Source organism: Rana temporaria, chromosome 4 (genome assembly GCF_905171775.1).
Source record: "Rana temporaria chromosome 4, aRanTem1.1, whole genome shotgun sequence".
Taxonomy (NCBI): Eukaryota; Metazoa; Chordata; class Amphibia; order Anura; family Ranidae; genus Rana; species Rana temporaria.
In genome coordinates, this window is record NC_053492.1 from 85,279,909 (window position 1) to 85,303,831 (window position 23,923).

Consider the following 23,923-nt stretch of genomic DNA (forward strand, 5'->3'; position numbering starts at 1 on the left):
ACTTCGTCGAGTTGAATGATGTTGACAGGGCCACAGATTTTGGATGATTCGGCAGGAATTTGACCAAAATTCAAGGTGTCTATGGCTAGCTTTACATTTGCATTTCGAGAGGGAGCAGTGAAACGCAAGCCATGGAGTAGAGTGCCCAATAGAAAGGTATCTTCTAGAACAGTGGTTCTCAACCTTTCTAGTGCCGTGACCCCTTCATAAAATGTCCCAAGTTGTGGGGACCCCGAACGGCAAAATTATTTTCGTAGCGTGGGTTGTCGGCACCAAAGTAATTTGCACCCCTAACCCACAGACATTTAGCGCTTCCTGAGTCCTTCCACTTGTACAATATTAAAACCTTTTATTGTATGTTTTAGGATGTAGCACTCTTTCTCTTTGTTCTCCTTTCTTTCCCTTTTATCTCTCTCTATCCTAATTTCTTGTTTTTTCCCCTATCCCTCTCTATAGCTGTCTTTATTGTTCTCTTTCTTTCTCTCCCTTTTTTCTTTGTTCCTCCCCCTCTTTTCCTCTCCCTTCCATGTATTCTCTATTTTTATTCCTTCTCTTATGCCTTGGTGGGGGGGGGGGGGGTGGGATGAGTGGATTAGGTGCTTTTGATCCAGGTCATGTGCTGATCTGAGAACTGTAGTGGGGACTTTTAATGGCAACTATAATCGCAGGTAGTGTTACTTGCAGTGTCTCCGGCTTCACTGTGTGTCTGACTTTGTGGTGTCTTGTACCAGTGATACCTATGCCAAAATCAAGAGATAGGGTCTCCTCCAGCCCCTCCCACTTCACATTCCTCACTAGTCAGCTGACCTCTAGTCTCTACCCCCCACCCATGCCATGAACTGAATGGGCAACTGCTAAGAGGATGAGTTGGCGGCCGCAGGCTCCAGGAACAGCCCTGCTCCAGGGAGAGCAGTGTGGGCTTCAAGAACAGCCCATGATCCGGTGACCCCTGGCAAATCATCATTCGACCCCCGAGGGGGTCTCAACCCCCAGGTTGACAACCACTGTTCTAGAAGAAGAGTTGGATTTTCTGATTTTTGATCTTCACTCTTCCATCAGAAGCAGCTTAAAGTGTTACTAAACCAAAAACCGTAAAATCAGTCTGTATATGCAGTAAATCATGCTTGTTGTACTCACTGTGGAACCTAAGGTGTTAATCCTCCGCATTGTGTGATCCTGTCTCTCTGATCCTCATCTTCTTCCACTGACTCCAATCCATCTGCTGATAGAACAGAGCATTAGGGGACAGGCTGCACATGCTCCGTTTGGTGTGTATTGCTAGGGAGTTTTTTTCTTTTTCTTGGGAGAGTGCATGTGATCAGCACAGGGCCAATCAGCACTGTCCAGACAGAGGGCCAGGGGTCCTTCAGCCTAATTGGACAATCAGATGAAAATTCCTCCTCCTGGCTTTAACCAGACACTAATACAAATCACTAGACTGCTATATACTACTGATGAAAAAAGGTATTTCGCAGTCTATATTTACTAAAATTATTGCATTTCCATGTACTGTGGGAGACCAGATATAGTGAATGCAGGTTCCTGGGTTTAGTAATACTTTAAGCATTTCAGCATGTGACCAGCTGCTTTGAGATCCCAAGCAAAATTTTTGGCAAGAGAGCCAAGTGTTTCTGCTAGAGGTGCACCGAATGGAAATTTTGGTGCCGAAACCGAAATTGTAGGATGCACTTGGCCGGAAAAACGAAAATGACAGTAAAAAAAAGTGTGTGTATTTTGGTAAAATTGCAGCAAAATCGTATACATTTTTCAGTACCATTATCGGCATCTTTTTTTCTTTTATCGGGAAAATGCTGATAACACCATTTTAAGCCGATATGTTTCAGCTGCCAAAAATTCGGTGCTTCTCTAGTTTTAGCGTTTTTTTGTTTTGTTTTTTTTGTACCTGGAAAGCTGGAGGTAGTTACTTATTTTTAAACCCTTGGAGTAATGGATTAGTTTTACTATCTAAGCTAAAGCCTCTCAAAGTCTCATGCCAGTCTCGCGTGTTAAGAACTAGCGATTTAATTGCTCTTGTACATGGTTGTATATTGCAGTGTGTGTGTGTGGCTGTACAGAGTAAAATACGTATGTTGTGGTGGCACACAGGAGCCCGGAGCTGCAGTGCAATTGTGCCCTTTGACATTTATTACAAAATACACTGTGCACTGCCATACGTGCATAACAACGATACTCGGCCGTGTGCAATAGCCCTTAAACATGTGTTGTAACTGTGTAATTGTTATCTAAAGCCACCTGTCGCATTAGTTTTTACAGTTAATGTATAACGTAGATCAAGGCCTATAGGTAAAAATGTCTGACCTAGAAAGCCTTTGGCCTTTAGCGTTCCTTATGGAATAATTACAGTGTGCGTTAGGCCACCTTTCCTGCTATTTTGGACATCAGTCGAATGACAAGTACCCCATGATTTCCAATGATAACCATTAATATCTGTGCAACTTCAAGCTAGTCCCTGTACTACTTTGGTCCAACTGATGCGAGTTGAGGTCCAGGTTTACACAGGAATTCCCTGAAATTGCGGCAAAATCGTGCGACTCAAGTTGCGGCAGTGTGAAAAGGGCTTTAAAGAAGGATTTTCTATAGTTTATATAGATGATTGTATGTCTTAAAATACCTAGCAATTTTCAAATTTTATGCAGTTGATTATTAAACTAAGCACCCAAAATATTGAGGATGATTTACTACAGGAGTCCAGAATCTTCCCTAAATTTAATGAAGATTCACTCCAGTTATCCAATCATATTATGTACAGTCAGTAGTCGCATTTCTTATTAAAGGGGGCTCCCAGATTCTGATAAGCCTGCAGACCCCGACAACCAACGGCCAGGGTTGTCGGGAAGAGGCCCTTGTCCTCATCAACGTGGGGGCAAGGTGCATGTTGAGTGCATGCGGCCTGGTATGCCCCAGGGGGGGGGGGCGCTCCCTCGTCCCTATCCCCTTTCCTGATCGGCCGGCTGGTGCTTGGATAAGGGACTGGCATAGATTTTGGGAGGGACCCCGCGCCATATATATATTTTTTTTTTTTGGTGTGGGGGCTCCCCCTTAAAATCCTTACCAGACCGATGGGCCCAGTATGCTCATGAAGGGGGAACCCATGCGTTTTTTTTTTAATTGCCGCAGAGTTCCCCTTCGTGCACAAGTCGCATGCATACGGAATCCAACTATGATCCGACTTCAGAAAAAAAGTAGTGCAGGAACTACTTTGAAGTCGGCACAACTTAAAGTTGTGCCAATATGAATGGTAGTCATTCAAAATCATGGGGAATTACTTTTTTGCAGTCCAAAATCGTGGGACAAGTCATATAAGTGTGAAAGGGGGCTAACTGTAAACAGAATAAGGAAACAGTCTTTGATTCATTTCACTTTGAGGATTGGTGCTTTCCCCTCAAATATCATGCTGTGGACCAAGGTTGCTATTGTAGTAAATGCAGTGACTTGCTTTTTGTGTCCATCACCATAATTAATGGTCGTGAATTTTTGGTTCAGCACTACCACCAACACTAGTGGCCAGAACATGTCAGAGCCTGCAAGGACATGTTGCCTGTCCCCACTCTCACTAATGATGGCCAGAACATGTTGCCTGTCCCCGCCCTATCCACTGATTGCCAGGACATGTTGCCTGTGCCCACGTCCCCACCACCAATGGCCAGAACATGTAACCTGTGCCCACCTCCCCACCACTGATGGCCAGGACATGTTGAGGCAGATAATTAACAGTGTGGATTTCCTCACGCAAAGGGTACTTGTTTTACTGAAATGACATTGATGTTTGTCATGTGGTCACTGTAGTGGGGTTCTTTATATAATTTTTTTTATAAAAATGCATTGCCATGTTTGAAGAAACCTTGTCATTTTTTAAATTGCATTCCAGCTTGGAACCAGAATGGGCAGCTGCTGCCGCAGAGGTTGCAGAACAAACCAAAGGAAAAATTAAATTGGGTGCCGTTGATGCCACCGTCCACCAGGGTCTTGCCAGTCGATATGGAGTGAGTATTGTGCAAAACAGGAAGTCTAGTTCTATTGGTTATCAATTATCAATCCATGATTATGTTCCGTGATCTCTGGTTTACCAGTCGGCATGAAAAACCTGTCGGCTATTTCAAATTTTAAGGCCTTATGCACACTGGACTTTATTTTTTTTTTTTTTTTTTTTAGCTGTTTCTTGAGTGCCTAGTGTGTGTTTTTTTTTTTTTTTTTTTTCCTGCCTCTAAACACCCCTGCATGTTGTCCCATGTGTCCTTGCACACATAGGCATTTACAGGAGTTTAGAGGCAGGAAAAAACACTGCCAATGCTTCCATGAGCAGCAGAGTTTTGGCAAAAAAAAATGCTTGACGCTTCTAAATGTACGCTAATGCTAGGCGCGTTTTAGTGCTGGAGCATTAATTTCAGCGGCCAGAATAAATTATTCTGGCCAAAGAAATTAAATTAATTAACGCCCAAGAACTTTTGACGCCTGTTAACGCACCTAAACGCAATGCACACTTTTACAAGCGTCAGGCGTGTTTGTTTTCTGCCAAAATGCTGCTGCCAGGAGGAAAATGTCCTGTGTGCATGAGGCCTACAATTCTGTTTCAAGGGGACACAGACCATTTTACAGCTGGCATCTATCACTCACTTTGCTTTGAATGATGTCTGTCTGTGTAAGAGATTTCTGCTAATTGCTGTCCTGTAGACCACAGCGGAAGTTAGGGCATCTCCCTATCAGGGACACAACAGTGAAGTAAATCAACCTGCATATTACTACGACTCCTCCATGCTACCCAAAGTTGAAAAATATTGTTTTGGCCATAGTCAAAATGCAAACCTACATTCTTCAGCAAAGAAAATAACTCTTGTTTGGTTTTTGCCCTTGTAGATCCGAGGCTTCCCCACAATAAAAATATTCCAGAAAGGTGAGGAGCCCATCGACTATGAAGGAGGACGGACAAAGGCTGATATTGTTGCTCGCGCTCTTGACTTATTCTCTGCGAATGCCCCACCACCTGAGATCTTTGAGGTAAGTTTGCAGTTTTTTTAAAACCAAGTTCCAGCCTTTTTATATTTATTAAAAGTCAGCAGCTACAAAAAGTGTAGCTGCTGACTTTTAATAAGCAGACGCTTACCTGTTCCATGGTCCAGCGATGTGGATCTCCCCGCTAACGCCTCCATTCACACTGTGGGCACCCGGCCGTGACAGCTTTCGGCTTCACAGCCGGGCATGTACGTTTCCCAGGAGATCACCTAGAGGGAGGGGCTGCCTAAGGTGAGAGGAAGAGTCTCCTAAGCGGCCCGTAGTTGGACGTAGAAAGTGGGACAGGAAGTCCCAATCCTACCGAATCGCAAAAAAAATGACATGCCAAATGTGGCATGTAAGGGGGTGAGGAGTGCTCAACCTCCCTGGTGGTATGATTATGTCTGGAATTTTGTACCAAAAGCGGTACAATTATTTGCAAGGAAATTTGGCGTTTTATATTGTAGGCCTGCAATTCTTAGGAATAACTCTCTTAAATCTGCCCAAACAAGAGTCTAGTAGACATCTCGGGTATGATAAAGTTTGAAAAACAAAATCATAAATTATAATATAATAAATAATTATAACAAATAATAATGTAATTTTATAATAAATTATTCAATAATGTAATTAAATCAAAAACACTGAAATTTGCTGAGTTGCAGAATTGTCACTGTCATTATTTTTATTGTTTGATGACGAATTTCCCCACAAATCACTATCGCTCAATTCTGCAAGTGATTCTAATTTATTATTGTTGTTTTCTAGCTGCTCTAAAAGCACTTTTGACATAAAGGGACACTTTTTGGTTGCTATGGACAATCTCCAGCTTGCAGGCAGAAAGTACAGTTTTTTTATTATATAAAAGTACATGCAGGACACTGGGCAGACCACTAGGGACAAGGGGGGTGTGTGTTTTTTACATACAGTATATTGTAATCTTATAGATTACAGTACTGTATGTGTATTGTGTTTTTCACTTTTTGAATTTGGCGCCGAACTCCGTCCCGGTGCATCGTAACGTCGCAGGGAATGGAGCTTGGCGGCACTGTGAATCGAGCGAGGAGACACAGCGGAGGAGCCCACACACACAGCGGGGACACATCGCAGGATCCAGGGATACCGCTTTTGGTATACAAAATTCACCCCAAGCCAGACTCGGGATTACCGCTAAGGAGGTTAAAGCGGTCCTCCACCCTAAAGTGGAGTCCCGCTGATCGGAACCCTCCCCCCCTCCGGTGTCACATTTGACACCTTTCAGGGGGGAGGGGGGTGCAGACACCTGTCTAAAGACAGGTATTTGCACCCACTTCCGGCCACACGCTACGGGCGAAAGACGGGCATTCCGTCACATCCCGTCTGTCGCCCGTTGTGTGCTGGGAACACTCGGCTCCCAGCACACAGCGTGTGAGCCAATCGGCGGGCGCAGCGCGACTCGCGCATGCGCCGTAGGGAACCGGGCAGTGAAGCCGCAGCGCTTCACTTCCTGGTTCCCTCAGCGTGGATGGCGGGGGGAGCAGCAGAGTGACGAGCGATCGCTCGTGCTCTGCTGCGATCGGCGCTGGACTCCAGGACAGGTAAGTGTCCTAATATTAAAAGTCAGCAGCTGCAGTATTTGTAGCTGCTGACTTTTAATATTTTGTTCCACTTTTGGGTGGAACTCTGCTTTAAAGTGGCTGTAAACCCAACCACACAACTTGCACCTCCAGGTAAGCCTAGATTAAGGCTTACCTGTAGGTGCAAGAAATATCTCCTAAACCTGCACTGTTTAGGAGATATTTACTAAAATGACAAAGGCGCAGGTACACTGAGAGTTTGCTAATGGCATTATTTGGGTTAATGCCGTATTTCCGCGCATGCGCAGGGACCTGCCGGTCCCGCGCGCATGTGCGAGAGTGACGTTATAGCCGCTCCGGCCAATCACAGCGCCGGAGCGGCGAAAACAGGAAGAAGATCCAGGGGACATGGAGGTGGACGGGACCAAGGAGGACTTCGGGGGCTTCGATCTAAGGTAAGTGTCACATAATGAGCTAGTATACTGTGCATACTAGCTCATTATGCCTTTCTCTTGCAGGTGTTTTTTTTTTTACTTCCTCTTTAAAGCGGATGTGCCACTAAAAAAATATATTAAAAGCCAGCAGCTACAAATACTGCAGCTGCTGACTTTTAATATAAGGACACTTGCCTGTCCTGGAGTCCAGCGCCGTCCGCAGCAGATGACGAGCGATCGCTCGTCACCCTGCTGCTCCCCCCTCCATCCACGGTGAGGGAACCAGGAAGTGAAGCACTCCGGCTTCACTGCCCGGTTGCCTACGGCGCATGCGCGAGTCACGCTGCGCCCGCCGATTGGCTCCCGCTGTGTGCTGGGAGCCGAGTGTTCCCAGCATACAACGGGGGACGGACGGGATGCCAGGAAAAAACCCGTCCTTTGCCGTATCGTGTGGCAGGAAGTGGGTGCAAATACCTGTCTGTAGACAGGTATATGCACCCCCCTCCCCCCTGAAAGGTGTCAAATGTGACACCGGAGGGGGGGAGGGTGCCGATCAGCGCGACTTCACTTTAGGGTGGAAATCCGCTATAAGTGCTGCTTCTTTTTTTTTTTTTTTTTTTTTTTTTTTCTCCCATTGACTACTATTGCTTGTGTATTGACTGAAATGTTGCCATTTTAGTGTTAGAAGTGCTATGTTACACATTACACATTTTGCTTCTGGGCATCTCAATCAGCAGCAATAATTGTCTGATGTTTTTCAGATCCTGAATGAGGACATTGTGAAGAAGACGTGTGAGGAGCACCAGCTGTGCGTTATCGCTGTATTGCCCCATATCCTGGACACAGGTACCTTCATAACATTCACTCTCCTTATATTCATAGCTTCGTCGGGTTCCTAATAACACAAAGTGGTTGATTTAATAGAGCTGGAAATTGAAAATTCTGGTGCAGCTCTGCAAAAATACCAATCCGCTTCCAGGTTTTTTTGTTAAAGCTTAATTGAACAAACTGAAGTATGAAGCTGATTGGTTACTATGCACAGCTGCAACAGATTTCGCACTCTACAGTTTTATTAAATCAACCCCTCAGTGAGGTCAGAGAGTGAAAGAAAATCTAGAACTTATGAATAATGCATTGGGCCGTCCAAAACCGATTTACATTTTTGGAGTTTTCTGGTGAGCTAATCCAGCTAACAATTTCTTCTATCTCTTGATGACCCCATTGTTGATATTTCTGTGCAGTTCTGAAGTCACATGCTAGCTGTGGCTGTAATGAAAGGGTTACAACTCGACCTGTTCGATTTGTAGTGTTTTTTTTTATATTGTAGAGAAAATGACATAAGGAGCTGGAATGTAGAAAGGTGTAAACTTTGGCAGGGAATATCTAAGATACATATAAGGCCAGAAAATGACTCGTCCAACACAGGCCTGCCTGTAATATGTCTATTAACATTCCTGCTTTTCCTTTTATGTCTGTGGACTTAATAATTTATAAGCTATACTCGCTTATGGCAAGTTTATCTTAGAAAATAAAAATCCAGCTAGAGGTGTGGCTCAGTTCACCATCCTGCATTTTTGATTTTGTCCACACTTAAACAAATTACACACTTCCTACAATAGACTGACATGGCCTCTATATGGCAAATGTGTACCATCCGGACTAGGGTTGTCCCGATACTAGTATCGGTATCGGGACCGATTCCGAGTATTTGCGGGAGTACTCGTACTCCCGCAAATACCCCCGATACCAAAATGGAATACTTGCTCCCGCCGCATCCCCGCTTGGTTAATACGGGTGGGAAACATTACAGCATTTATTTGAATAGCTGTAGTCTTTCCCGCCGCGTATTGACACTCCCCCTTGCTCGGGTGAACTGTCCAATCCCGAGCAAGGGGGAGTGTCTATACGCAGCGTGGCGCGAAAGATTACAGCTATTCAAATAAAAACTGTAATGTTCCCCGCCCGTATTATCCAAGCGGGGATGCGGCAGCATGTACGGTAAGGGGGACATGGCTGCATATATGGGGGGGGGGGCATGGCTGCATATATGGGGGGGGACATGGCTGCATATATGGGGGGGGGGACATGGCTGCATATATGGGGGAGACATGGCTGCATATGGGGGGGAGACATGGCTGCATATGGGGGGGAGACATGGCTGCATATGGGGGGGAGACATGGCTGCATATGGGGGGGAGACATGGCTGCATATGGGGGGGAGACATGGCTGCATATGGGGGGAGACATGGCTGCATATGGGGGGAGACATGGCTGCATATATGGGGGGGAGACATGGCTGCATATATGGGGGGGAGACATGGCTGCATATATGGGGGGGAGACATGGCTGCATATATGGGGGGGGCATGGCTGCATATATGGGGGGGACATGGCTGCATATATGGGGGGGACATGGCTGCATATATGGGGGGACATGGCTGCATTTGGGGACACATTTAAAAAAAAGTATCGGTATTCAGTATCGGCGAGTACTTGAAAAAAAGTATCGGTACTTGTACTCGGTCCTAAAAAAGTGGTATCGGGACAACCCTAATCCGGACATTATGTATCAAGATCTGTCTGTATTATGCCATAACCACCAACTTTTGTAGATTTTTACACCTTTTGATCAGTTTAGATTTTTATTAAGGGCTGTAGAAAAGAAAAGGGCAATGGCCCTTTGGTGCATGACAATCCATGTGAATATTACTATAGTGGAAGTTTACTGTGCTGTAACCGCCTTATTTGAAAGTGTCCTACTAGCTTGAATGGGGACCGCATTACTTGTATGAAATGTTGCGGTCATGAATAACCCATAACTTGTATGAATTGATAGAGATCGCATAATTGGTATGAATTGGTGTAGGCATGGGGACCACGTGATTTGTATGAAATGGTGTGGCCGTGGATAACGCATGACTTGTATGAATTGATGGAGACCTCATAATTGGTGTGGTTATCCTTTGGGACCCACGTTTTAGCATTTTGCAGATTTGATATGTTGACTGGGTCTGATTTGTCCATGCCCATACGATACAGTAGGGAAAATAATTAATTATTTGATCTCCTGCAGATTTGTAAGTTTGCCCACTTGCAAAAAAATGAAGGGTCTATATTTTTTTATCATAGGTGTATTTTAAATGATAGAGACAGAATATAAACCAAAAATCCAGAAAAAACATGATACAAATGTCATAAATTAAGTTGCAGTTCAGTGAGTAAACAAAGTATTTGATCCCCAAGCAAAACATGTGAACTTGTTGTACCTGTGACTTGGTATTTGGTGGAAAAACCCTTGTTGGCAAGAACAGAGGTAAGGGGTTTCTTGTAGTTGGTTTGCATACATCTCAGGAGGGATTTTGGTCCACTCTTCTTAACAGATCTTCTCTAAATCTTCAAGGTTTCTTGGCTGTCGCTTGGCAAGTTTCAGCTCCCTCCCATACATTTTCTCTAGGAGTAAGGTCTAAAGACTGGCTAGGCCACTCCATGACCTTAATGTGCTTCTTCTGAGCCACTGCTTTGTTGCCTTTTGGTGGAATGTTTTGAGTCATTGTCATGCTGGAAGACCCATCTTAAGTTTTCTGGTTGAGGGATGAAGGTTCTCATCCAAGATTTTACAATACATGGCCCCGTCCATTTGCCCCCTCAATGTGGCAAAGATGGCCTATACCTTTTGGAAGAGAAACACCCCCAAAGCATAACGCTTCCACCTCTTTGCTTGACTGTAGGGATGGTGTTCTTGGGGGCATAGTCGTCATTTTCTTCCTCCAAGCACAGCGAGTCAAGTTAATGCCAACGTGCTAAATTTTGGTCTCATCTCACCACAGCACTTTCTCCCAATCCTTCCCTGAATCATATAGACGTTCATTTTCAAACTTCAGATGGGCCAATACATCATCTACCTTCTTGAGGAGGGGGGACCTTGCGGGCACTGCAGGATTTCAATCCATGATGGCGTATTGTGTTACCAATGGTTTGTTTGGCGACTGGTCCCAACTGCCTTGAGGTCATTCACAAGCTAGTCTTGTATAGTCCAGAGCTGATCCATAACTTTTCTCATGATCATCCTTACCCCATAAGGCGAAATCTTGCATGGCGCTTTAGAATGAGGGCGATTAATGGTTATTTCTCCAGTCGCCTTTCAGGACAACCTTGGAGAGAGCGCAGCTCCGCCTCTTCATTAGGAAACACATGCTAATCTTTAAAAGCCCTCCTCTTCCACCATGGCCTCAGTTATTGTGTTTCCTCCGCCATGGTGGAAGCGCATGCTTGTGGACCAGGGGTGCTGCGCTCTTTCCAAGGTTGGAGGGGTAAGCCTTACCTTTTCTGTTTGGTGTGCAGTGGCCATCCCAGGCTCCCCTAAGGGTGGGGGGAGTCCTCCGGAGTCTCCAGCCTCTCCCTGCTCAGTGGAGTGAAGGCTCTACAGGAAGCGGCGCTGAGTGCCCAGGGGTCCGCTGTTTTGGCTCAGGTGGCCGGGCGGCTCACTACCGCATTGGCGGTGTTTATTTTTGAAACGCCGCATGACGGTCCCGGGTCCTGGCGGGCGGGTGACGTCATGCACAGCAGCGTTCTTTCCTGTAGAGGCGTGGTGACACGTGGTCCACGTCGCCTAGTAACGCAGAGGTCAGGGGACAGGCCTAAGAGCGGCGTCTTCCGGTTCCGGCCGTCTTTGATGACGCGCGGGCCCGGGAAAGATTTAAAAATCATTCAGTCCCGGCTGTGTTTCTCTCGGCGATGGAAGAACCTACAGCCATGGCGGAGACAGGCGCCTCAGACGCTGCTCAGGTCCAGGTAGGGGGGTACAGCGGTGCCTCTATCCTTACTATTGGGCTTATATGGTTGTTTGTTATTTGTCCTCCTTAAGGAGCCTGTACTGCAGGGTCAGAGGTAACTTCTCTCGGTCCCTGACAGTTGCACTGGGTGGTGTTTGATTAGCTGTGGATCTTTCTATCACATCTTCCTTTTAAAGTGGTGGCGGTTTTTTCCTTGTTTGTAAAAAACCTATTGTTTCTCCAATGGTAAAATACCCTCTTTTGTGTTTTAGGAGAAACAAAAAACTAAAAAGCCACCAACTCAAAGGAAATGTCCTTCCTGCAAAAACCCTCTCAGAGATTCATGGCAGAAGGCAATGTGTAAATCTTGTATTAAGGATTTAGTGGAAGAAGAGACATCCCAGCAATATAAAATGTTATTTTCTTCAGTGCAAGAACTTGCAAGTTCTTTGAATTCGGTCAAATCTATGTTGGTTCAGACTCCAGCAGTGCAAGCTGAACCCCAACATTTACCACCCAGCCCAAAAGCTTCCACCTCGAGGTCAGAGGTTGTGGATTCAGGGGATGAAGGGACAGGTACTCTTCGCTCACTCAGGGATTCAGATGAGGAGGAAGAGGAAGGAGAGTACAGAAACTCCAGATATAAAGTCTCTCTAGATGAAGTAGATGACCTTCTTGAAGCAATTTATACTACACTTGATATTCAAGAAGAGGAGGTACAATTATCTCTTCATGACAAAATGTACCAGGGTCTGGATGCCTCCAAACACAAGGTTTTTCCAGTTCATAAAGTAGTATCAGATACTATAAGAAAAGAGTGGAAAGATCCAGAAAGGGGCCCCTTCTTTTCTAAAAGTCTAAGGAAAAGATTTCCCTTTGAAGATAAAGACTCTGAAGCCTGGAATAAAAAGCCAAAAGTTGATGCTGCTTTTTCCCAGGTGTCTCGACGCACGGATCTTGCGTTCGAAGACATGGGGATACTAAAAGATCCCATGGACAAAAGAGCGGACTCCCTGTTAAAGAAAGCCTGGGACTCTACTTCTCTTAGTCTAAAACCTGCAATGGCCTCCACAGTGGTGGCAAGAAACTTGGAGTGTTGGGTGGAAAAGCTGATGAACCATGTTGAAGCTGGTACACCAAGGAAGGATATCTTGGAATCCTTTCCATTGATTCTAAAATCAATCAGGTACATGGCTGATGCGTCAGCTGAATCAATTAAGTTGTCAGCTAGATCCTCTGCCCTGGTGAACTCAGCCAGACGTGCAGTATGGCTGAAAACCTGGACAGGGGACACAGCCTCTAAAGTCAAACTCTGCGGGTTACCCTTCTCAGGGGACTTACTGTTTGGACCAGATCTTGAAAAGATTCTGGATAGAACAGCCGACAAAAAGAAGGCTTTCCCGGCTAAGAAACAACCTGTTAAAAAGAATTTTCGTTCTTTTCCACAAACCTCCAAAAAAGAAGAAAACAAAAAGCGCTGGTTTCCTCAAAGAGGTAGAGGAAGAGGAGGTATCCTCTTTAAGTCGCCCCAGGATCAGTCATCAAAAGACAAGTGACAATCTGACTCCTGTGGGGGGAAGACTGTCCATTTTCTCTTCTCAGTGGAGCCTTCTGACCAAGAGCCCCTTTGTGAAAAACATAGTTACACAAGGATACAGTCTGGAGTTTTCAGAGTGCCCTCCTTGCAGGTTTTATGTGACAACCCTACCAAGGGATCTGGAAAAAGCTTCCGCAATGATGAACCTTCTAAAGGATCTGATCCAACAGGAAGTTATTGTCCAAGTCCCAAAAGATCAGGAGGGAAGAGGGTTTTACTCCCACATATTCTTAGTAAAAAAGCCTTCAGGCAAATATCGCCTAATTTTGAACTTGAAGATCCTGAACAAAACTATAAGGTACAAGCACTTCCGGATGGACACCATTTATTCCATCACAAAGTTGTTAACACCAGAGTGCTTCATGGCCTCTCTGGATCTAAGGGATGCGTATCTACACGTGCCAATAGCGCAGGCCTCACAAAAGTTTCTACGCTTGGCAATAAACTTGGGAACTTCAATATGGCACCTCCAATTCAGAGCTCTGCCGTTCGGCCTCTCATCCTCACCAAGGATCTTTACAAAAGTGATGGCGGAAGCCTTGGAGCCTCTGAAACTGAGAGGGGTCTCAGTTGTTCCTTATCTGGACGACCTCTTATTCTTTGCAGGTTCAAGGGATCAGCTGGTTTCAGATCTCCAGACGTCCCAGGCTCATCTCGAGAGCCTGGGGTGGATATTGAATCTAGAAAAATCAAACCTAGACCCCTCACAGAAAATGAGGTTCCTCGGTTACACCATCAATTCAGTTCTGCAGAAGGTGTTTCTCCCTCAAGAAAAAGTAGAAAAGGTAGTTTCTGCAGTGAGCCAGATTCAAACGAATCTCCCAGTGTCAGTACGTTCTGCCATGGCAGTCCTAGGTCAACTTACGGCCTCGATTCCTGCCATTCAATGGGCAAGGCTTCATTCCAGACCCCTACAGAGGAACATCCTACAGGAGTGGTCTCACCAGGAGTCACTGGAGAAAACCTTCTCTCTATCATCAAAGGTAAAGCGGTCCCTCTGGTGGTGGAGAGATCCTTCCAATCTCACAAAAGGTCTCTCATGGGTCCTTCCCTCGGACAAACGTCTGACAACGGACGCAAGTTCGTGGGGATGGGGAGCCCACTTGGATGGACAGACCGCACAAGGGTCATGGACCAAAGTGGAGGCAAGGAGGTCTTCGAATTGGCGAGAACTAAAAGCCATTTTTATGGGTCTCCTGGCTTTTCAACAGATGCTGAAGGGTTGTCATGTTCAAATTTTGTCGGACAACACTACAGCAGTGGCCTATGTGACCAGACAAGGCGGGACCAGGAGCCAGGGATTGATGGAGCTGGCCAATCAGTTACTGACTTGGGCGGAGAGAAATGTGGCCTCTTTGTCAGCAATCCACCTAAAAGGATCCCAAAACCTGCTGGCAGATCTTCTCAGCAGAAAGAAAGTAATAGAAGCAGAATGGAGTCTAAGTCAGGAGATTTTCAACATGGTCTCCAAGGAATGGGGACATCCTCAAGTAGACCTTTTTGCCAGTCAGCAAAACACGAAAGTTCAAAACTTCTTTTCTCTCCACAGAGAAGACCAGGCGATAGGCATAGATGCTCTAGCCCATCCCTGGGATTACCATCTGTGCTACGCCTTCCCCCCCTTTCCCTTAATTCCATTGGTCTTAAGGAAATTCAGAGAAGAGAAAACAGACCTAATTCTGATTGCTCCCTTTTGGCCAAAGAGGCCTTGGTTCGCAACCATACTGAACCTGGCCGCAAAACCTCCATGGAAGTTGCCTCCCAAGAAGGACCTTCTAACACAGGGATCTGTGTGTCACCCAGAAACAGACAGGTTACATCTAAGCGCTTGGTTTCTGAGGAAGACATTTTGAAAAATAAAGGCTTGTCGGACAAGGTTGTAAAAACTCTTCTGTCCAGTAGGAAGGAGGTAACAAGATCAATTTATCTTAAAGTGTGGAAGAAGTATAACTCATGGTGTTCTTCCAAGACCTTTCAAACTAAGACTGTGGTCTCAGTGCTAGAATTTCTCCATGAAGGAATGGAAAAAGGACTTGCAGCCAGTACCTTAAAGACACAGGTAGCGGCTCTTTCTGTTTACTTAGAAAAAACTCTGTCCAGAGAACCTTTAATTTCCAGGTTTTTTAGGGCACTAGCTCGAAATAGGCCAGTGATCCTCAAAAGTTTTCCCAGTTGGGACTTATCGGTTGTACTACAAGGTTTGACGGGAGTTCCGTTCGAACCATTGGAGAATATTTCTTTGAAAAACTTAATCCTCAAAACAGTTTTTTTGGTGGCTATTACGTCAGCAAGACGAATCAGTGAGCTCCAAGCTCTGGCCATCACTGAACCCTTCTTAAGAATTTTTCCAGACCGAGTGATCCTTCAAACGGATCCTTCGTTTCTTCCGAAAGTATCATCAAAATTTCACCGGTCACAGGAAATAGTGTTACCCACTTTTGCTTCAAACCCTTCTAATGCTGGAGAAGAAGCGTTCCATACACTAGACGTGAAAAGGTGTCTTTTACAGTTTCTTTCAGTCACCAGAGATTTCAGAAAGTCAAATGCTCTCTTTGTAGCTTTCTCAGGTCCCCGCAAGGGGGAAAAAGCATCCAAAAGTACTTTAGCCAGATGGCTTAAACTTGCTATTTCAGAAGCCTATAAAGCCAAAGGAGTCGTGCCTCCCTCAGGTATTGTGGCACACTCAACAAGGTCAACTGCAGTCTCCTGGGCCGAAAGAGCCGGCGCTACACCTGAGCAGATCTGCAAGGCCGCCACTTGGAGCAACTACTCAACGTTCCTAAGGCACTACAGGTTGGATCTATTGTCTGCCGCAGACCAAGCCTTTGGCAGAAAGGTTCTGCAAGCAGTAGTCCCACCCTAGGGTAAGTTACTTGTTTATCCTCTCCAAGGTTGTCCTGAAAGGCGACTGGAGAAAGACTTAGTTAGACTTACCGGTGACGGTATTTCTAAGAGCCTTTCAGGACAACCGCTGTTACCCTCCCTAAATGTTAAAGTAATAAGTTATAAAATCTATCATGGTGTTGTGGTTTTCTGTGCTATGTCTTCCAGAGAGTCGGACCACAATAACTGAGGCCATGGTGGAAGAGGAGGGCTTTTAAAGATTAGCATGTGTTTCCTAATGAAGAGGCGGAGCTGCGCTCTCTCCAAGGTTGTCCTGAAAGGCTCTTAGAAATACCGTCACCGGTAAGTCTAACTAAGTCTTTTGTATTTCTTCCATTTGCGAATAATCGCTCTAACAGTTGTCTCCTTCTCACCAAGCTTCTTGTCGATTGGTTTTGTAGCCCATTCCAGCCTTGTGCAGGTCTACAATCTTGTCCCTGATGTCCTTTGACTGCTCTTTGGTCTTGCCCATGATGGTGAGGTTTGAATGGAAGGATGAAATGCATATAATGAGTTGTCGTTGGGAGCACCTTCTTGAATTGACAGGACTAATCTGTGTACCACATGAGCAAATCTGTGGGAGGCAAAATATTGTTGGTTGGTAGAGGCTCAAATACTATATATTATATTCACTGAACTGCAACTCAATTTATATAAATCATGTGTTTTTTTCTGGATTTTTGGTTGATATTCTGTGTATCATGTAATAATAGAGTGATTATTTCTTTGTAAGCGGGCAAATTTACAAAATCTGCAGGGGATTAAATCATAAATTTCGCCACTGTACATCTATTGCAGAATTGTATTACCCAAAAGGTGACTGTTAACAACAGATTTTTTATTTAATTTTTTTTCTCTCTAGAATGTGATTTACCCACCTTTTAACTGAATTGTGATCTTTGTTACAGGTGCTTCAGGAAGAAACTCCTATTTGGAAGTCATGCTCAAACTCGCAGACAAGTACAAGAAAAAGATGTGGGGGTAAGAAGATGGCCTGGCTTTTTACCTTTTAATGTTATATTGGGTACACTCTTATGAGATTGTTTCCCCCTAATCCAGATTTGATTATCTTCTAATACCCTCCAGTCATGGTTGCTACATGTGCATGCTATCCTTTAGAGCAGCAGATGTGTCCAAACTGCACCCCAAGGCAGCTATGAATGCAGCCCAACACAAAATTACAAACTTAAACACTTCCCGCAAAATCACATGCCTGTACGTAATTTTGCTGAAGTGGTTGTACCGGGGTGATGCCCGATGCCCAGAGACCCAAACTATGCCGGATGTCAGTGTTTAGAAGCACTGATCTTGGTGTCTTTGTAAGTGCAGAGGAGAGGTTTGGGATTGTTTAGACCCCCAGATCTCCCCATAAAGAGTACCTGTCACTGCCTATTACTGTCGCAAGGGGTATTTACATTCCCTGTGACAGCAATAAAAGTGATCAGAAAAAAAGTGACAGTGTAAAAAATAATTAGAATTTCCCGGCCGCAGTAACAATGTCCTGCCTCCTGTGATCACGTTACACTAATTCAATGTCCCGCCATTGGATCAGTGTGCCATCTTATTACAGGAGGCAGGACAATTCAGCTCCGTGACACACAGAGATCGCCGCTCTGGGTGAGGAGGAGGACTAAGTCGCGCCAGCATGATACTCCCGCAATAGGTGGCACTCAGGGGTGGACACCGCCCCCTTTCTGACGCTCCAATATCTGCATTTTTCTTCTTTTGCTCGATAATTTTCAACTACTGTTTTTTTTTTTTTTTTTTTTATTAACCCAACATGTCACCCCTTCAAAATTGCACACACTTGTGCAATGGCGCCAAACTTCGCTACTTAAAAATCCCCATAGGCGACGCTTTAAATATTTTTACTGGTTATATGTTTTTAGTTGGAGGAGGTCTAGGGCCAAAATTATTGCTCTCGCTCTAACGTTCGCAGAGATACCTCACGTGTGGTTTGAACAGTTTTCATATGTGGGCGGGACTTGCGTATGCGGTCGTTTCTGCATGCAAGCACACGGGGACAGGGGTGCTTTAAAAAAAATTATTGATCACTTTTATTCCAATTACGAGGAATGTAAACATCCCTTGTAATAGGAATATGGCATGACAGGCCCTATTTACAGTGAGATGTGGGGGTCAATAAGACCCCACATCTCACCACTAGGCTGAAATAAAACAAAAAAAAACAACAATCCTTCGATCGTAGCGTTGAGTCCGTAGAAGCAGGAGGGGGGGGGGGGGCATATTGCAGAGCATTGCGGGGTATTGCACAGTATGGGGCAGAGTATTGTGTATTGCACTGTATGGGGCAGAGTATTGTGTATTGCACTGTATGGGCAGAGTATCGGGCAGGGATGGATGGATGGCTGGATCTGTGACTGCAATTGTCACCGATCCAGCCCACAGTACTGCTGCTGCCTCCGCTCTCTCCCCTCTCCTCTCACTCGGTACAGAGAGGGGAGGAAGATGACGCCGGTTTGTTTACAAGCGATCACGTGGTAAATCAGCGGCGATTTACCGTGATGCGGACCCAGCGGTCACGGACACTCCCGTGTGCGTGCCCCAGGGGGCACACGGGAGCGCGATTCTGCAAAGCCGTTAATTAACGGCCTCTCAGAGTTAAGAAACCGCCCTGTAGCCGTACTTTGGCTATGGGGTGGTTAAGTGGTTAATTGAAGTGTATTTTTTTCCCCCCAAAATTGTGTTTCAAAGACCACTGCGAAATACAGCGTGACATAAAATATTGCAAACTACCGCCATTTTATTCTCTAGGGTCTCTGCTAAAAAAAAAAATGTATATAATGTTTGGGGGTTCTAAGTAATTTTCAAGCAAAAAAATACTTATGCCGCGTAGACACGTTTTTCATTATGAGAAAATGTCATTTTTTTAATTGGTCGTGTGTGGGCTCCAGAGCATTTTTCTCGACTAAAAAAATGGGCATTAAAAATGTAGAACCTGCTCTGTTTTTTCTCATTGTTTTTCACGTCGTCTTTTTTTCTCGTTGTGCAGAACGGTCGTGTGTACGCTTTAACGAGGGGGGGGGGGAATGCGCATGCTCAGAAGCAAGTTATGAGGCAGGAAATTTGCATAATCAGTCCAAAGGGTGGCAGCATTCGAATGGAACTTCCCCTTTTTATAGTGCTGTTGTACGTCACCGCGCTTTGCTTGAGCATTTTTAATCACGATCGTGTGTATGTAAAGCAGGCTTGAGAGGAATCACGTTGAGGAAAAACGTTTTTTTTCCATGACATGAATAACGGTCGTGTACGCGGCATTATTTTAACTTGAACAACAAATTTGACAGTGTTTCTTTACTGGACGTAGTTTTTTTTTGTTTTGTTTTGTTTTTTTATCTTTTGAAATAAAAATATCCCAATCACATCTTATTCATGTCATCAGTTTTCAGCAGCATCTAAATTTGTAATCAAATAATTTCAAGGATGAACCACAAAAACACCTTTTTTTTAAAAAAAAAAATTTGCACACAAAGGGCAATATTGGAACCAAATTATATGATGAGGACATTGAGAATTGCTACTTTATCAATCCAACCAGATATTGATATGTTAGTTTGTCAAATATTGCACTCATTTTATGTTGCCCTTTTACAATAAAAAAATATTACCAAAAAAATGTGGTTACATTACTCAGGTGATCAGTGATTGTTAACCTGTGATCTGCCTGACTTTCTGCTCACAGCTATACCTATTGTTAGTGTATTTTATGTGTGACACAAGACAATTCCTCTTCCTCTAATGTAGCCCAGGAAAATGAAAAGTTGGACACCCCGGGTCTAGAGGAAATCCAATAAGAAGTAGAGCTGTGACATCAGTATTTTGCTTAGAGCAGACTTTTATAAGAAGATGTTCTGTTAGTAGTATGCTTTAAAAATCGATGTGGTCAGTATTATATGGTGGGCAGGTATTATGTAAGATGTAAAAGAATGTAGTTTATGTCTTACTGTATTGCCTGTGTTTTCCAGATGGCTGTGGGCAGAGGCCGGGACCCAGCTGGACATGGAGACTGCTCTGGGTATTGGTGGATTTGGTTACCCAGCCATGGCTGCTGTCAACGCTCGAAAGATGAAATTTGCACTCTTGAAAGGTTCTTTCAGTGAACAGGGCATTAATGAGTTCTTACGGTAAGGATGTGATCTTGGCCTTCTATTTTTATATTTTTCTATACTTGTTCCCTGTTTAATCTATTGGAATGCAATTCTTTTTTTAAGTGTTGCCCTTTTTAAGTTAATCAAATTACTATTCAGAATATTAGTAATATAGATATGTTGTCCAATGAGAACGTTGACCAGTTCTAACATTTTAATTGATACACCCTTTGTTTCAGGGAGCTTTCATATGGACGGGGTTCTACATTACCTGTTGGTGGAGGTGCACTCCCTAAGATCAATACAGTTGAGCCTTGGGATGGCAAGGATGGAGAGGTAAGATGGCAGATCCGTTCAATTACACCAGATGGCACATACCTGTAATTAATGCTTACATCTGAGCAGACTTGTTGCCTCTTTCCAAGACTTGTACATTAGGATAAGGTCAGACCACATTCTGAACCTTGCCTTGTATTATAATGAATATGTGTTGCTGCTGTACAGTGCTTCCTATCGTCACTATGCACAAATACATTCTTATCTACAAAGAAGATATTAATTGCCTATCTGCCAAAGATGGTGAGCTACCATGTGTGTGCCTTGCCTGGGCAGACATGTTCAGTGTTCCAAAACGAAATGGATGCTTATATATTGTTGTGTGTTAACTGCTTACCGCTCACAATCTACACATTGATGTTCTTAGCATGATACCCTATACTGGCGATACATTAATAAATGCCTTCCTACCCGAGAGCCATCAGCTAACTGCCAGCTATGACAGTGATTACATGCAGATTGTAGACTTCATTGGCAAAACAGGCTTTCAGTCTGCAGATTATACTGCAGATCCAACTGCAGCCTTATGGTGGCAATGTGCATCTGATTAAAACTGTAGCTGTTACTTACAATTTGTTTTATTTATATATATATATATATGTGTGTGTGTGTGTGTATCTCACATACATTTTTTTTCTTGCATTTGCTAGTGTGTGTGTATGTATGTATGTGTATATATATATATATATATATATATATATATATATATATATATATATATATATATATATATATATATATATTATATAAACCTTTGGTGACGAGTGGTACGGCTTACCCCAGGTAAATCCTGCACTGCTTTTGAACTGGCAGCCATAGTCTGTTTTCAGTCTCAGGTTCTCCCTAGTGAAAATTGGTAGCATGCCCATTCAGATAGGACTATGAGCAGACAGACCGCCTAGTGGCCTGCTGTTGCTTACAGTAAAGACACTGTTACAGTACTACATACAGCGTCTAATAAAGTAAGAGACACTTTCCAATTATTAATAAAATGTGTATATAATGCAAACCCTCTTTGGCACTCTGCAGTGAGCAGGTAAACATATAGCCATTAAAGTGCACCAGAAAAACCAGTAACAAAAGTCAGCAGTCCTTATCTGCAAATTTATTTCAGATCAGTGACTTGTATTGAGGATCCACTTGGCAGCCTCTGTATCTCTTGGGTCAGGCTTCCTTTAAAGTGGATGTAAACCCCAAAAATTCTTTTTTTTTTTTATTTATTTTTTTGATGTCACAATGTAGAGTATAAGATTCCCTATCATCTGTGCCCAGTCTTGCCACACAGAGTTAATCCAGCGCTGAGCAATCCTCTTTTAATGTTCAGTGAAAATTAACAGAATTCCAGATAAAAACTTGCCAAATTATAAAGTCTGTTTCTCTGTTCTTGCTTTGTGTTACAGATTATTTACATATCTAGAGCTTGGACATGTTTATCATATGTTATGTTTATCATAATATGAGGTGATCCAAAGTTAATTGTATATTACCAGGATATGTAAATAACCTGTAACACAAAGCAAGAACAGAGAAACGGACTTTATAATTTGGCAAGTTTTTATCTGGAATTCTGTTAATTTTCACTGAACATTAAAAGAGGATTGCTCAGCGCTGGATTAACTCTGTGTGGCAAGACTGGGCACAGATGATAGGAAATCTTATACTCTACATTGTGACATCAAAAAAAATATATATATTTTTTGGGTTTGCATCCACTTTAAGGGCTTGTTCACATTGGTCCAGATGATAAAATGCACCATTTTACTGTGCTGGCAGCTGTCAGTGTGAGGTCCGGCTGGGTGTGGTGTAATGCACATTTCATGGTGCATTGCACCACACGGCACATCGCACCGGTGTTGTGGTGTGAATTGGGCACATAGAAAACAATGGTTTTCTATCTGCACTTGTTGTGACTGGCATATATCCAGTGCAAAAAATGCCAGTCACTGCCCATAGTGTGAACGATCCATAGGAGAAGAAGTGGCAGTAGAGATCTAGATGTCATATATATTTTTTTGAGGAAATGGCTAAATCGGAAGAGTGAAAGTTTGCGAGGTTAGGATCAACGTCAGAAACTTCTAGAGAAAGACAGGAGATGGTAATCGATGTATACTAGGGTACAGTGTATTTCAACGCAGTTCCTTCATGATTAAATCATTTTTAATTTTCAATTCAATTTGTTTTATTAGCTACCAGTGGAAGACGACATTGATCTCAGCGATGTAGATCTGGATGAATTTGACAAAGACGAACTGTGAAGTGACACAGAAACCTCCCTGTTGTATTGTTACACCATACCTCTTCTTGGAGGAACTTTTACCGCTGGTGGTCATCCGCTCATCCGGAACATTGGTGGGACTCTGATGATGGCCTGTTTTTAACCTGAGACATACTTGTGAACTTGCAGAGAAGGCCTTCAGTGATACCAATGGACAGTTCCTCTCGGGAGAATACTGAAAAATTCTATGAATTGTTGTAACAGCGAGTTTCATTGTATGCTTTTTAGGTTTTGCAGAAAACTGATATTTTTTTTTGCGTGGAAGGGCTTCTTCAGGGCTAACGTGAAGGAAATTCTGGTAATGCCCTTTTGGACTGGGGGGTCATTAAAAAAAAAAAATGTCTTCTAAATGTTTCCTCAGTTGATGCTGCAATTGTTATTTTGTTTAACATATTTTATGTTTTGGGTATTTTCATCAGCAAATTGATCAGCTTGATTCAGTTTACGAATAAAATATTTTTTGACAAACTGGTGGCTGATTGTTATAAATATTCACTATCTATTTTGCTGGGTGAGAGACTGAACATGTGAATATATCCTGTTATATAATTCCTAAGGCCTCTGCCTAGCATTGAATTTCATAACCCACCACAGGTTGTTCTTAAATAAGTGGCCGCGATCCTCCTGCTGTCTCGGCTCCTCCCCGCAATGGCTAACCCCCTCTGGGAAGCTCTCTCCCGAGGGGGTTAGCTTGCGGGCACGCTCCCTATCATACACTCAGCATCCATAGACAGAGTGTGCCCTGGTCCCGCCCTCTGGCGGCCACGTCATTGGATTTGATTGACAGCAGCGGGAGCCAATGGCTGCGCTGCTATCAATCTATCCAATCAACGCCGAGAAGCAGTGGAGAAGAGGACGCCGGGGGATGCGCACAGCAGGTGAATGGGTTCAGGTAAGTAAAACTGGGGGGGCGCGTGACAGCGAGGTGTTTTTTTTTTTTTTGTTTTTGTTT

General features: G+C 43.9%; 1 protein-coding gene across 2 annotated transcripts in view; it reads left to right on the top strand.

The window, feature by feature from the left end:
- PDIA6 (protein disulfide isomerase family A member 6) overlaps positions 1–23,439 on the top strand; it is a 58,612-nt gene extending 35,173 nt beyond the window's left edge. For both annotated transcript variants that reach the window (XM_040348592.1, XM_040348593.1), the window contains exons 7-13: positions 3,890–4,004; positions 4,876–5,016; positions 7,762–7,846; positions 17,160–17,232; positions 20,238–20,396; positions 20,600–20,696; positions 22,883–23,439. In XM_040348592.1, the coding sequence (XP_040204526.1) occupies positions 3,890–4,004; positions 4,876–5,016; positions 7,762–7,846; positions 17,160–17,232; positions 20,238–20,396; positions 20,600–20,696; positions 22,883–22,951 (739 nt within the window). In that variant the 3' untranslated portion in view covers positions 22,952–23,439. The remainder of the gene's footprint in view (positions 1–3,889; positions 4,005–4,875; positions 5,017–7,761; positions 7,847–17,159; positions 17,233–20,237; positions 20,397–20,599; positions 20,697–22,882) is intronic.
- The last annotated feature ends 484 nt before the right edge of the window (positions 23,440–23,923 follow it).